Here is a 14,090-nt window from a genome sequence, read left to right as displayed (position 1 = left end):
ATAACTTAATTTGCCACATTATACAATAAAATCATAACCGAAAATGGGTTCATAAGTAGGAGATTTTGAACTTTAAAGTAGTTTTCGTAGGCCTTTACATTATTTTTTTCTGGGCTTATAAAAAGACTTATCTAAAAAATATTTGATTATTTCAAAGGTCAAGATGTATTCTACTCGCAGTTTTTAAATAAAGCATCTGAAACATTTCTAGGCGACATTTATGGCATAGCCTTAAGGCGAAGCTTAATGCTAAATCACTATTTTGATTAAACTTTATAACGAATTGGTGTACATAATGAATACCAAAAAATATGCTTTAGGTAAATTGAAGGTTTTTTTAAATCTTTAATTCCACACAGGGGACCCTGAGGAAAATATTATTCCGCAGGGCCTATGTCATATTTGGGTATGCTGTGTGGATGGTCTTTTTAATGAAAGGAAGGAGAGGAAATTCTGAGAAGGAAAAATATATTAGGGATGGGTAGGGATCTATTGATCAGTGTGTCCAGTGACTGACGTATGAATCCATCCTTCCCGCTGCAGTGCTAGACGATGAGTCGAAAGAGACCAGCCAGATAAATCAATTCGTCGCCTATACACCTCATCCAATGAACGCGGGCACCCCTGTTAAGTCACCAAACGCAGCGAACCACTTGGGGTGACCTATAGCAGATGTGATAGGTATCCAATAACTGGTTCCCGAGCAGAGGTGCCAATGCTCGCTTCCCAAATTGGGAGATATAGGTACTCGTAATTCTAAATGATATGCTTTAGGAGTTGTATGCGGCTCGCGAGTCACAAGTTGCCGACCAACGAAAGGGGAGTTTCTGTGAATAGAAAGTGCTATATTTGACCTATTTTTGCTATGACGTCTGCTAAAATCTACATACAAATTATAGTAACAGAGCAGTCAGTTCTTTAGCTCAGGCCTCTGAGGTCATGGAATCAAAACTGAGCGAAGGCAATTAAAAAAATATATATATTTTCAATAAATGTTACTTTCTAGAGTATAAAAAATAATACATACGTCGTAAAATCGTGTAAGCAAAATGATAAAAGGAAAAAAAATAATAAAAATGAGAAAAATAACTTTAAAATCTTACACGAAAGAGGGGTATAATCATTTTTAATTATTCTTTCTTAATTTAGTTGTAGTTGTAAGAAATAAACCGGTTAAAAACGGGATTGCAGGCCCTTAACGAAAAAATCGATAGGTTTCCTGATAAACTCTTACGGCCGCTGTTCCCAACTTTTTAATCGTTATCTAAGTTCAAATCTTTGTTTTTGCTCAGCCAAGCGATTTTTAAGCATTTTGTAGGGAACGTTCGATTTGCGTTGTTCCCAATCATTTTATCTTTGAAAATCTTAAGTAGCCCTACACACTACCGCACATTACCATAGACAATAAAATGACATCAAATTAAAAACTTTCTATGTTAAATTAATATAAAAGAATTAATTATTGTAGCTCTTATTAATACACATTACTTCTTTTAAATACCGTTATTCATAAACTGGTATTTCATATTTTTTAAACTAACGTATATACTATATATTAAAAATAAAGTGACAACTTGAACGTGATGCCACAATTGGGACTTCCCATTTGATTTGGCAGATCGACGTAAGTTTTTTCTACGTGCGACAGCAAAACAAACCCAAACAAACCTTAAAATGGAGATCAAAGCAAAGCGTGCGAAGAATAACATTAAATTGATAGAATAGAAAGGTTTTCAGATCTGACATGAGGTAAGGGCAAAATATTTCGCACATTCATCGCAAAAATGACACTTGCGTAAATAAAATTAAATTCTCCTCAATTAGGTTCAAAATATTTATTTATTTATTTATTTATTTACACATATACGGCACAACACGTGCCATTAACATAATTGACATACTTATAATAGTACAACAACATGAAGAATAACAGTATAAATGTTAGTAAAATTTAAGAAAATAGGTAAAAAGTAAGGTAATAAGTAGTGTATAAAAACTATAATGTATAAAAGTAAATTGTAAAGTGAATAGTTTAAAATATAAAGTATTAAAGTACAAACCATAATTTATTAGGAAAAAGTAAAAATAGAAATAAAAATTTAAAGATTGAAATAAAACAATAAAATGTACCAATAAGATACCTATCTCAAGGTACCGACAATGATTTAAATATAAAAAGTAATAAATCCTGGATTATGTTAACCGATATGATAAATTTTACAAGTACTTATGATTTCAAGTGCATTAATAGTTTTAGAAGTACTGGTAGGCATATTATGTTTACATGATGTATTTACGTGGTACTAGCAAACAAATTTAGTTTAACGCATCTTTTGTATGAAGACAGATTACCGGCAGCGTGATCAATATTAGCATATTCATTGCCTAAAATATGCAAGCGATTTATGGTTGAGTTTTGTTCTGCGTTCGTCATAGTATTGTCACAGTGGAAAGGTGTTTTGAGTCGAGTCGGTCTACTAGGTACATGGTAATTTATTAATGAGACCAATTCAGGGGAGTCAAACCAGTTATTGTTTATTTTAAATAAAAAAATAAGATCATTGAGTATTCTTCTATCTTTTAACGATAAGAGTCTCATTTTTTGTAATAAAGATTCATAGTTTATGTCAACCGCGGGAATACCTAATTTGAAATTAATTGATCTGATAAATTTGCGTTGGATTCTTTCAATGGAGTTTGCATGGCTTTTGTAGAAAGGGTTCCATATGGGGGAATTGTATTCTAAATGACTCCTAACCAGAGTTGTATATAGTATTTTAAATGTTTGGATATTTTTAAAATCTTTACAAATTCTTACAATGAAGCCCAGAATTTTCATTGCTTTACCCGTTATTATATCAATGTGATTGGTAAATAGTAGTTTAGAGTCGAAGGTTATTCCATGGTCCCTTATTACAGGTACTGACAATAAACTGTGATTGTTAAAAGAGTAACTATATTTGATAGGGTTTTTAATTCTAAAGAAACTCATGATTTGACATTTTTTTATGTTAAGTGTAAGTTTGTTAATGGTACACCATTCTACGAATTTTATAAAATTGGATTGGAGGGACAAGCAGTCGTATATATTTTTTATGATTTTATATATTTTCATGTCATCAGCAAATAATAATATGTTAACATCAGTGAATATGGAAGTGACATCGTTTATGAATAGTATAAACAATATTGGACCAAGGTGCGAACCCTGAGGCACACCACTAGTGGCTTCAAATTCGTAAGATAAGTGTTCTTTAATACAGACAGTTAGTACACGTTTTGATAAATAATTCTTAATCCAACATAATAAATTACCACTTATTCCTAATTTAGACAATTTATTTATAAGAATTTTAATGCAAACCTTATCAAAGGCTTTACTAAAATCCGTGTAAATTGAATCAACTTGTTCTCTATTAGCAAGAGCACCAGAGATAAAATGTTCATACAGTGTAAGGTTAGTTAAGGTAGATCGTCCAGAGATAAAACCATGTTGAAATGATGAGATATTAAATTTTATGCAAGAACATATTTTTTGGAGAATTAACTTTTCAAAAATTTTTGGTATTGACGATTGTATGCATATTGGTCTGTAATTTTCAACTAAAGACTTGTCTCCGCTTTTAAATATAGGAGTGAGAAAGCTATTTTTCCATATTTGTGGGAACTTGCCTGTTAAAAGTGATTGATTAAATAGTAGGTACAGAGGGTAAGAGACAGTACTCCCACAGTTTTTTAGAAATACGGGGGGAATTTTATCTGGCCGTGAGCACGATTTAGGTTCCAGTAGTTTGATACATGCTGCAATTTCTTTAATCTCAATATGTATCTGAGATAGTTGTAAATTTATATCGGAAATAATTATATTAAAAATATACAAAAAACACGTTTTCGTCATACGAAAACGGTCAAAAAATTCTTTGTAGTTATTTTCTATATGTACTTTTTCTATTTTACATTGTCTTTGCCCTTCACATACATGTACTCTCCATTCGCTGTCATCTATGTTTTCTTATTCGTGTCAATATTATGGTTTTAATGGACATATTGTCCGTAAATTAATAAATAAATAAATAGTTCGATGTAATTGACATCCATACCCTGTCGCCGCCTGTATAACCCGATGTTTTCATCAATTACTTCGGCCCATTCCGCAATATCTAGTATATCTAATATGTCTAAAACTTCTCTATCCATTTTAAAACGATAATGACAAATGCAACACAAAAAACTGAAAGGAGCGCGACTGTCGATTGTCAGAGTGACATTTGATCATTGATTCGCGGTATTTTTTCACTCTCTCGACACTTTTTGTAACTAGCTTTTTCCTTACATATTGCTTAAATAGCTAATCTAGCTGTCCGGCTGGCTTAGACTGAGCGGCTTGCTTAAGCAATTATTGTGTGTTGGAATTACGTAGTGCAGTGGTGATTCGCTTATAATTTGATTATTAGGATTGGGAACAGCGGCCGTTAGTAAAATATCAATGAATTGTCACGATGTCGGAACAATTTCGTCATTATATATTATAAAGACAAATGCGTTCCGATATTATTACGAATTTACTAAAAGTTTATCAGGAAGCGGATTACTAATAATTATAAGAGATTTTTAATAATTCAGCATTAATCTTTTTTCCGTGTTACAAAATCATATTCGATTAAACCTTTAAAGGTCAGATTAAATAATAGGATACCAATCCTATTAAATCCCCCTTTGAATTTTCTTTACAATTGTTAACAAACGAGATTCCGGAATAAATTTCTTTTGGGCTGACATTGATGAATTGTAAATCAATCCATAAAATTTTCGCACCATTAGAAAAGTCACAAAATCCATTTAACAACAATTTCTTTGCAAAGGTCTACTTGAATACATCTGGACAATACGTTTTATCCCATTGAAGAAATTTTCAATTTGATAGTTTCTTCGAAAAGCTGAAGCTGAAAGCTGAGTCTCAAATGCTACGTCAAATGTGAACAATTTGACAAGAGAAACTGGAATATTTCATTGAGTGATATGAACTGCCGTTGAAATTCGTTATCGTGCTGAACTTACATAACGATTATGCAATAAAAAAACACTTATTGAAGAAGAAGATAACAGTAATGACAAATGACAATATTCTAAAATCACTCATTAAACCCCGAAAAGCCAGGGTGAAAATTATTCTGAAAGTCCCTCTAAGAACTAACACTGACGAAATCTTCTACAAACTTCGTGTAACTTAAATAACTCTATTCTAAAGCAATACTGCTTTGCATTCATAAATACAAAACAGAAGAAATAGCAAGTAACTCATATATTAAAAATACTAGAGTCAAAAGGGTCAAAAACATATCCAACAAGTAATTACAAATACAGGCAAAAAAAGCTTCCTATGAAAAATTAACTCTACAAAAAATCCCACTCTCATTGAAAACCTACAACGATATTTTAAAATTTAAATCGCAAATAAAAAACTGGATACATAACATAGGGAGACCAGAAATAGAAAATATACTATTTATAATTTATAAAACCCATACTACTAAATTTTAATCTTTATATGTAAATGCAATCCTCAGCACGGGAGATCCCAGATAGGATATCTATTTGTTACAAAAAATATATATTAAAACACTTACACTTACAAATCTAAGCGAAACATGAAACAGAACAAGGCACAAAAAAAAGATAACGATCTCATCTGGAAATTGAACCAAGGATTTCTTTCTTACCGGGACAACGTCTTTATACACTCGACCATTGTAACCTAATTATTATACGTCATATTTGTCGATATTTAAAATTCAGAACTAACAATAATACAGGGTTTTCCAATAAGAGGTGTTATTTTGGATCGCCCGCTATTTCGGTAGATAATACTTTTTAAGCTGTCATTTTTTGACATTTGACAAGTAGAAACTACGTCATTAATAAAAATGGAACGATACATGCTTCAACAACGCATTGAAATTATTAAAATTCACTTGAGTGAATCAAATGCAAATCATATTGAGTGATGAGGCCCATTTCCACCTCGGTGGCTTCGTCAACAAGCAAAATTGTCGCACCTGGAGCTCAGAAAACCCAAGAGTTACTGTTGAAAAGCCTCTTTATCCTCAACGTGTGACTGTTTGGTGCGGTTTATGGTCCGGCGGAGTCATTGGACCTTACTTTTTCGAAAATGAGGCTGGAGCGACAGTTACGGTGAATGGATTGCGCTATCGAGAGATGATTAATGATTTTTTATGGCCGAAATTGGATGGTATTGATTTGGACAACGTTTACTTTCAACAAAACGGCGCTACGTGCCACACAAGCAACGTAACGATTGATCTTTTACGATTGAATATCAAAATAACACCTCTTATTGGAAAATACTAATAGATTTCTTTCGTCAGTCCATACATTACCCATTACACTAAAAATTCTTTCTACGAAGACATCGGAGACGGAAAAACTGCACACATATTGTACAATTTTCAACAGATTTGAGCAAGTCTTTCTACCACCCGCCAGAATCGCTCACGGCTTTATCTCTGTAAATTATCTCGTGAGTGAGGTATATATGTCGTGTTTAAAAAAACCGGACATTCCGTATTGTCCGGATTTTCAAAATTTTCTAGACCGAACAGCCGTTCAAAAAACCGTACTGTCCGTTCCAAAACCGGACATCTGGCAACCCTAGGTAACAGTAAATTGATGAATAATGTGTCCGAAAAGGCCGGAATTCCACGTGTCAGTTTGCGGAAAATCCAACGTTGTTAGTTCTTTTGAAGCCCAGTTAAAGGTATTTTTTATAAGTACTACTTTGAATATAATTTTTTAGTCTTTGTACAATGTGTAACAAAAACAACGTTTGACGAATGTGAAGTGGTTTTCATTTAGGTAAGACTGTTTATATATTTGTGGCACGTTTTAATAGAGTGGAAGATACTGTTAGAATCTCTCTGGTGTAATACCATCATTCAGAATTGAAACGCTGCTAGAAATGAACCTGGCCTAATAATCTTAAATGGCCGTGATCATCACTTAATAACCAGGTACTTCTCTACCTTCCACTTTCTCATCTCTTTCCCCTAACCACTACCTCCAGCATCACAACGTACCCCAATCGGGGATTACATAATATTTCTGGCTCCAGACGGTTGGGTTTAGTTAGGAGGTTAGGACTCTTGTTTGGTTTCACATAAAAAAAATACAGACTTTTAAAGACACGAGCAAATCAATAAATAGTGTTATTTAACGAAATTCACAATATTTCTGTGTTTCCACGAAAATATCAAATAAATAAGTTAGTATTTCTTACCTTTAGGAGAATGTCGACTAGATTGACAATGATGAGTGACTTCTGACGTTGCCTGTGAGAATACTTCAAGTACGAAAGCTCCAAGTGAGAATCCTAAAACAACAACAAAAATATCATCTAAAATAGAAACTAATAGGTACATATTCGTAGTGTGTTTCCAAAATTTGTAACGTACAATTCAGACAAGTTATACCGTAGGTACCAAAATTATTTTATGTTAATAATAATCCCACATCTCATTCACTAATGATTGATTAAGAATTGAACAAGTAACATAAAAAAATGTACATTCGCAAATAGATTCAGATATATACTGAAAACATGGCTCATAAGTAGAAATACTTTATACTAATCATAACTATCGATCAATAGTTGTTATTTATTAGCGTGTAGATTAAGTGTTATTTTAGATTATGTGTGCCAATAATTATAATCTGAATATCTCATAAGTAGTAACAATATTATGTACAGGATTTTCCAATGAGAGGTGTTATTTTGAATAGCCCGCTATTTCGGTAGATGTTACTTTTGAAGCTGTCATTTTTGACATTTGACAAGTAGAAATTACGCCATTAATAAAAATAGAACGATACACGATTCAACAACGCATTAAAATTATTAAAATTCACTTGAGTGAATCAAATGCAAATAATCTTGAGTGATGAGGCCCATTTCCACCTCGGTGGCTTCGTTTACAAGCAAAATTGCCGCATCTGGGGCTCGGAAAACCCAAGAGTTAATGTTGAAAAGCCTCTCTATCCTTAACGTCTGACTGTTTGGTGCGGTTTATGGTCCGGCGGAGTCATTGGACCTTACTTTTTCGAAAATGAGGCTGGAGCAACAGTTGCGGTGAATGAATTGCGCTATCGAGAGATGATTAGTGATATTTTTTTCTAAAATTGGATGGTATTGATCTGGACAACGTTTACTTTCAACAAGACAGTGCTACGTGCCACACAAGCAACAAAATCATTGATCTTTTACGATTGAATATCAAAATAACACCTCTTATTGGAAAACCCTGTATATCTTAAACCGGTCGGTGGCTGACTTGCATCGCGTTTTTGTCCCACCCAGGCGTAGTGTGTTCAATTTCTCGGCTGGCTAAATCCTCCATCACAACACAATCAACATTTTCCGCTTACTGTGGTGGTAGTAGGAGATTTTCAAATATTAAAGTTATAGTAACCCGGGAATATTTGTTTATTCATATATCAAATTCAGAATCAACAATATCATCTTGCAACTATTTTTTCCCATATTTTTAGCATTTATCTTATTAAATGGAAACAAAGTTTCTAATGAGATTGGTTTGTAACCTAGATAGTGTCTTGGATAAACATATCCAATTTTTATTTATATGGGATACCATGACTTTTTTTAAATAGTATTAATATGATATATTTCATTGGTACATTTGAATAATGAATTTAATACCTATATGATTTAACCGCGTGTTATTCACCTATCTCACAGTCCAATGCTGTGAGAACGCGACCATGTTGTTCACCGTATCTTACAGTCCAATGCTGTGAGAACTGGACTATGTTATTCATCGTATCGTCCAGTCCAAAGCTGTTAGAACGGGACGATGTTATTCACCGTATCGTCCTGTCCAAAGCTGTGAGAACGGGACGATGTTATTCACCGTATCTTACAGTCCAATGCTGTGAGAACGGGACCATGTTATTCACCGTATCGTACAGTCCAATGCTGCGAGAACGGGACTATGTTATTCACCGTATCGTTCAGTCCAAAGCTGTGAGAACGGGAAGATGTTATTCACCGTATCGTACAGTCCAATGCTGCGAGAATGGGACGATGCGTAAAATTACATGTTTAACATCAAATAAGCACGTGAATCGCCTATCAAATTCCGACGGTTAGACCCTGTAAATGATTTGTAAGATGTGGTTGTTTCGACGTCTTGGGACGGGTTACCCCCCTAGAAATATAATATTAAATTACAAAAGTAGGGGAAGTTAAGACTTACGTGAAAGCTGTTTGTGAGGGAGGGCCAGTAAATGCCCTTGTAAAGGACGCCCTTCTTGAAAACCGCTGATTTGTCTGAAAATTGTGATTCAATTTATTAGTTTCGTTGTCAGGATCACGCTATTGTAATAAAAAACTGAATTTTCACAGGAAGGACGAGCGAAAACCTTTTTTAGGCTTACATATTTCATTTGGGAATAGAAGCGTTTTTTATTTTAAAAAAATAGGCTAGACCCATGAAAAATCTTGGGATATTATTATAATAAATTGTAGAATTTGTGAAGCTGTATTAGCTTATTGCCAATTTTCTTTAGATTATAATATCAAATTCTTTTGTTGACTGATTAAAGAGACGCAGAAGTCAGAAATTTACTTTTCTGACTTAAAAAACTTAAACTTGAAAAATCATTTGTCAAAAATTTAAATAAAAGAAATACAAATTAAAAATATATATTACAATTAAATTCAATACTGAATGCCTACTTTCTTGATTCACAAAATCATCAGTCAAAAATTTTAAAATTTCACAGCGAATTTGTTTTCGCAGGAATATTTCACAACACAGACAACGAAAAATTGGTATGTTTAAAAATAAAATAACAAATTTGTTAAGTTTGACAAATGTTTTTTTCCCCAGAATTCACAGAATTACCCGAAAAACTTACTAACATCACTGCAAGCACATTCATGCATCGTACATACTATTCCATTTTTCTGTCTCTTGACGTGACCCGATTTAAATACTTGATTCACTTGATCGTGCCATGTCTCCCTCGGGCGTCCCGGCGTCTTTTACCATTTATTTCCAAAACCATAAACCATCTAAGCGTCCCGTTCTTTATCTCATACGTTACACTTTCATCAGCTTCGCATTCTTTGCAGATGTCTTCATTTTTATTAGTTTATTTCGGAAAAGAACAGTCGTAAATTTAAGCATCAACAGTAATTATTCACATGTTCTAGACCAATAAAGTTCCATTAAGTTTAGTTATTGATTTAGTATTTGTACCTACACAATATATAACCTTAATTTAGTATTTATTCCTACACAATATTTTAACACGGTCATACACGGTTTCACCACGTTCTATGCCTCACTGCCGTATATCAGAGTAAGTATGTAAAAAAAATTGTTAGTACATTCATCGACGGATTGTCTAAGAATAAAAAGAAATTATAAAGAAAACCTAACTACGATTACCTAACACGATATTATAAATATACTAAATTCGGTATTTGGTGCATGGGTATGTGAAGTGAAATATCTCGTGCATGCGTAACTGTATTCAAATTCAATGTACTTTTAATTTAAAAATTTGGAACTACTAAATTATGACATAACAGGTACCAAAATTATTTCACGAATAAAAAAATCTATAAACGAAATGTGTATTTGCTTTGTTCAAATACTTGACAGATGAATGAATAAAACTTATTTAATTATTGAATACAATATAAGCGATTCTTAAACGAAAATTGAACGCAGAAAAATTAGAAAAAGATACGGTATCGCAACTTTACCAACTGAGCTAATGGGACCCTATCTCCTTCAGTCATATTTAACTGTATCATACTTCGAATAAGAACAACAAACATTATCTTCATTTTTATTGGCTGCTATCTTTATGTATAATCGCAAGATTCGACTCGAACTAAATGCAATCTATACAGTGTCTTGGATAAAAATATCCTATTTTATTTTAATGTGCGACATCTATTGACTTTTTTAAGTCTAGTATATTGATTTTTTTTTAATAACTTAATGAATAAAATCTCAAATTGTAATATTTAATTATTGAACACAATATTAGCAATTCTTAAACCAAAATTGAACACAAAAAAATAAGAAAAAGATACGGTCGCATATAGGACTTGAACCCATTACCCTCGTCTTGCCAGGACGCGTCTTCTAAGATCAATATTGATAAGTTATTCCGAAAAATAAATAAAACTTTAATGAATTAGTAGAGTTCAGATACATTACTGAGAGAACTCGCGTGGTTTCACTGATCTAGGTGCAGTGGACACGCTTTATCGGCCCACTCATATTTTCATACTCTTTGAATGGCAATCCTTTTCACAAGCGGAACTAAGTTTTTTGGTAAACTTGTCGAATTCAACACTTGATTTTAACTTAAATATCTAACTAAGACAAGTCTTTATGTAAATATTCACAAAATATGTTTTTAGGTTGTTGGTTTGGGTTATTTTAATAATTTATGCGAATTTTCTAACCTTTAAACATAATTTTTATTTCGAAAAATGTAACTTTAATGTATTTTTTTACCATCTCCCCCGACATCAATAGTTATTTCTTGTAGTAATTAATATGCAGGGTTTTCCAATAAGAGGTGTTATTTTGATATTCAATCGTAAAAAATCAATGGTTTCGTTGCTTGTGTGGCACGTAGCGCCGTCTTGTTTTACTTTCAACAGCAATAGCGCAATCCATTCACCGTAACTGTTGCTCCAGCCTCATTTTCGAAAAAGTAAGGTCCAATGACTCCGCCGGACCATAAACCGCACCAAAAAGTCACACGTTGAGGATAGAGAGGCTTTTCAACAACAACTCTTGGGTTTTCCGAGCCCCAGATGCGAGAATTTTGCTTGTTGACGTAGCCACCGAGGTGGAAATGGGCCTCATCACTCAAGATGATTTGCATTTGATTTACTCAAGTGAATTTTAATAATATCAATGCGTTGTTGAAGCGTGTATCGTTCCATTTTTATTAATGGCGTAGTTTATGCTTGTCAAATGTCAAAAAATGACTTCAAAAGTAACATCTACCGAAATAGCGGGCTATTCAAAATAACACCTCTTATTGGAAAACCTGTAGTTTGGTGAAACCAAGTGTTTTTTGCGTACTTAGCGTTCAGCGGAAATCGAAAATAATTTTAACCGTTTTTTGCTCGATTATTTATTTATTAATTTTCTGGAAATCGACAGTTTACATTTAATCAGTTTGTACATAAGTATTATTATACAATTATGGATTTCCTCCCTGTGACTTTAGCTCTACTGAGACAGCATAATATGGAATAAGTAAATTAAATTTGTGAGAAAGGAATATGAACTAAAAAATTTATACAATCAAAAGATTATATAAAACGAATAATTAAAAATTATACAATTATAGCCATGGAGCGAGGCTGTAGATATAAATCAAATCACAATAGAGATATAAACAATAGTGACATAAACATTATTCATAAACCATCAGAGAAATATTCTTTAATGGACCTCTTGTATTTGGTAAGTTCGCAACTGAAAATATCAACCTTGGATAATACGGTAGACTATAACGATATAACTTATTTTGTTCGTACTTTTTTAATGTCATTGGATAGATGTTGTAATTTTTCAAGTTTGCTAACATTGGATAAGTAAATTTCTTCTTATGTAAGGCAATGATCTTAAGCAAAATATATTTTTTAATTCTTTCTTCTTCACAGATCATACAATTATAAGGTCTCGCAATTTTTTTATTGATTGATTTATGGTCTTTAACATTACGTATTGAATATGATGTCGGTCAAGTGGCCGCCTCTGGCCGTGGCACAAAGGCGACATAACACTAATAACGTGGGTTTGCTCGACGCTCACATTTTAATTATGTTTGATGAACGTATTACTAACATCTCAAATGATTCTAGAGAGATCAAGAAATGTAAGTTATTTATATTTAAGATGAATAAAAACAGTACCACAAGTTTAAAATATTTTATGTAAAACGGTTTGAAAATTTTATGACACGTCTTTCAACTATAAAATTAGCGGTAAGCATTAGATTTTATTTTTCTAGTAACTTCTCAAAGGATTCCTCTAGTGGTACGCCACTACTTGACTCGAACGTTATTCTAGAAGTTTCCAAACAAGCTTCTTGGATTTTCTTTTATTTTTTTGAATATTTGTTTCTGTAGCAACTGGAATGTTCGAGAATGTTTTATTTTCCACCTAGATAAGCGACAACGTGAACGAAATGGTCAGTACAGTACCAGCAACCGCGGCATCGAGATATAATTATTTTGCCTACGTGACGCGCTTCGGAACATTCTCGAACCTTCCTTTCGTAAATCATTTTGCTGTATTTTCTACGTTTATTTATTGTTTTCGGATGTATTATTAAGAACCGCTTCAGCCAAATTTCGTAGTTACTTATTAAAAAAAAGAATACCGAACATAACCACAGAAACATTTGAGATTTTAGTAATACGTTCATCAGAATAATAAAAAAAAAACCACGGAAAGATCGATTTTCTAGGCCTGCTAGGGAAAAGTTGACCGTACGCCGGGCCGCGGGCTTAATATTGTTTTTACATGACTTCATCACTTATGTCGTTAATATTCTGGCTTTATTTTAGGGTATTGTCTCGTCTTAACCGAATTTTTATTAATATTTTCACAGATTTCTGGCGTTATTCAGCAATTTATTTTCGAATTTTGCCCTTAAGTATCGAGGTTGTGATTGGTTTATTGGTGTTCACCTTTTCAGATATTACAATTTTTCGACATTATTCAGTTGGTCGCGTAACTGTGCGTTCACAATTAAACAATTATTCAAATAAAATGCCTCATAATAAATTGTAATCGACTACTCTCTACGACTGTCTAATGCATAAATAAACTACTCACTAGATTGATAACTTAGAGCTTTTGTAGGGAGAAATTTCATTCATTACTTAAACGTAGATCTGATGATGACGTCATTACAATCCTGTAGACAAGGAAATCCTATAGAGGAAACAATAAAAAAAGGCGCGACCATAGACAATATGATCTTTGCTAGGTAGGCACCTATTCATC

The 14,090-nt window shown here is 32.9% G+C and overlaps 1 protein-coding gene across 1 annotated transcript in view; it reads right to left on the bottom strand.

The window, feature by feature from the left end:
- Ac78C (adenylyl cyclase 78C) overlaps positions 1-14,090 on the bottom strand; it is a 114,274-nt gene that overhangs the window by 95,263 nt on the left and 4,921 nt on the right. Inside the window, exons 3-4 of the mRNA XM_089647653.1 lie at positions 9,288-9,361; positions 7,295-7,387 (exon numbers count right to left, since the gene is read on the bottom strand). Of these exons, the coding sequence (XP_089503779.1) occupies positions 7,295-7,387; positions 9,288-9,361 (167 nt within the window). The remainder of the gene's footprint in view (positions 1-7,294; positions 7,388-9,287; positions 9,362-14,090) is intronic.

Source organism: Hesperophylax consimilis, chromosome 26, assembly GCF_061612785.1.
Source record: "Hesperophylax consimilis isolate HC1 chromosome 26, BYU_Hcon_1.0, whole genome shotgun sequence".
In the NCBI taxonomy this organism is placed as follows: Eukaryota; Metazoa; Arthropoda; class Insecta; order Trichoptera; family Limnephilidae; genus Hesperophylax; species Hesperophylax consimilis.
The sequence above is the reverse complement of the archived record's forward strand: the minus strand, read 5'-3'. Positions and strand labels throughout refer to the sequence as shown.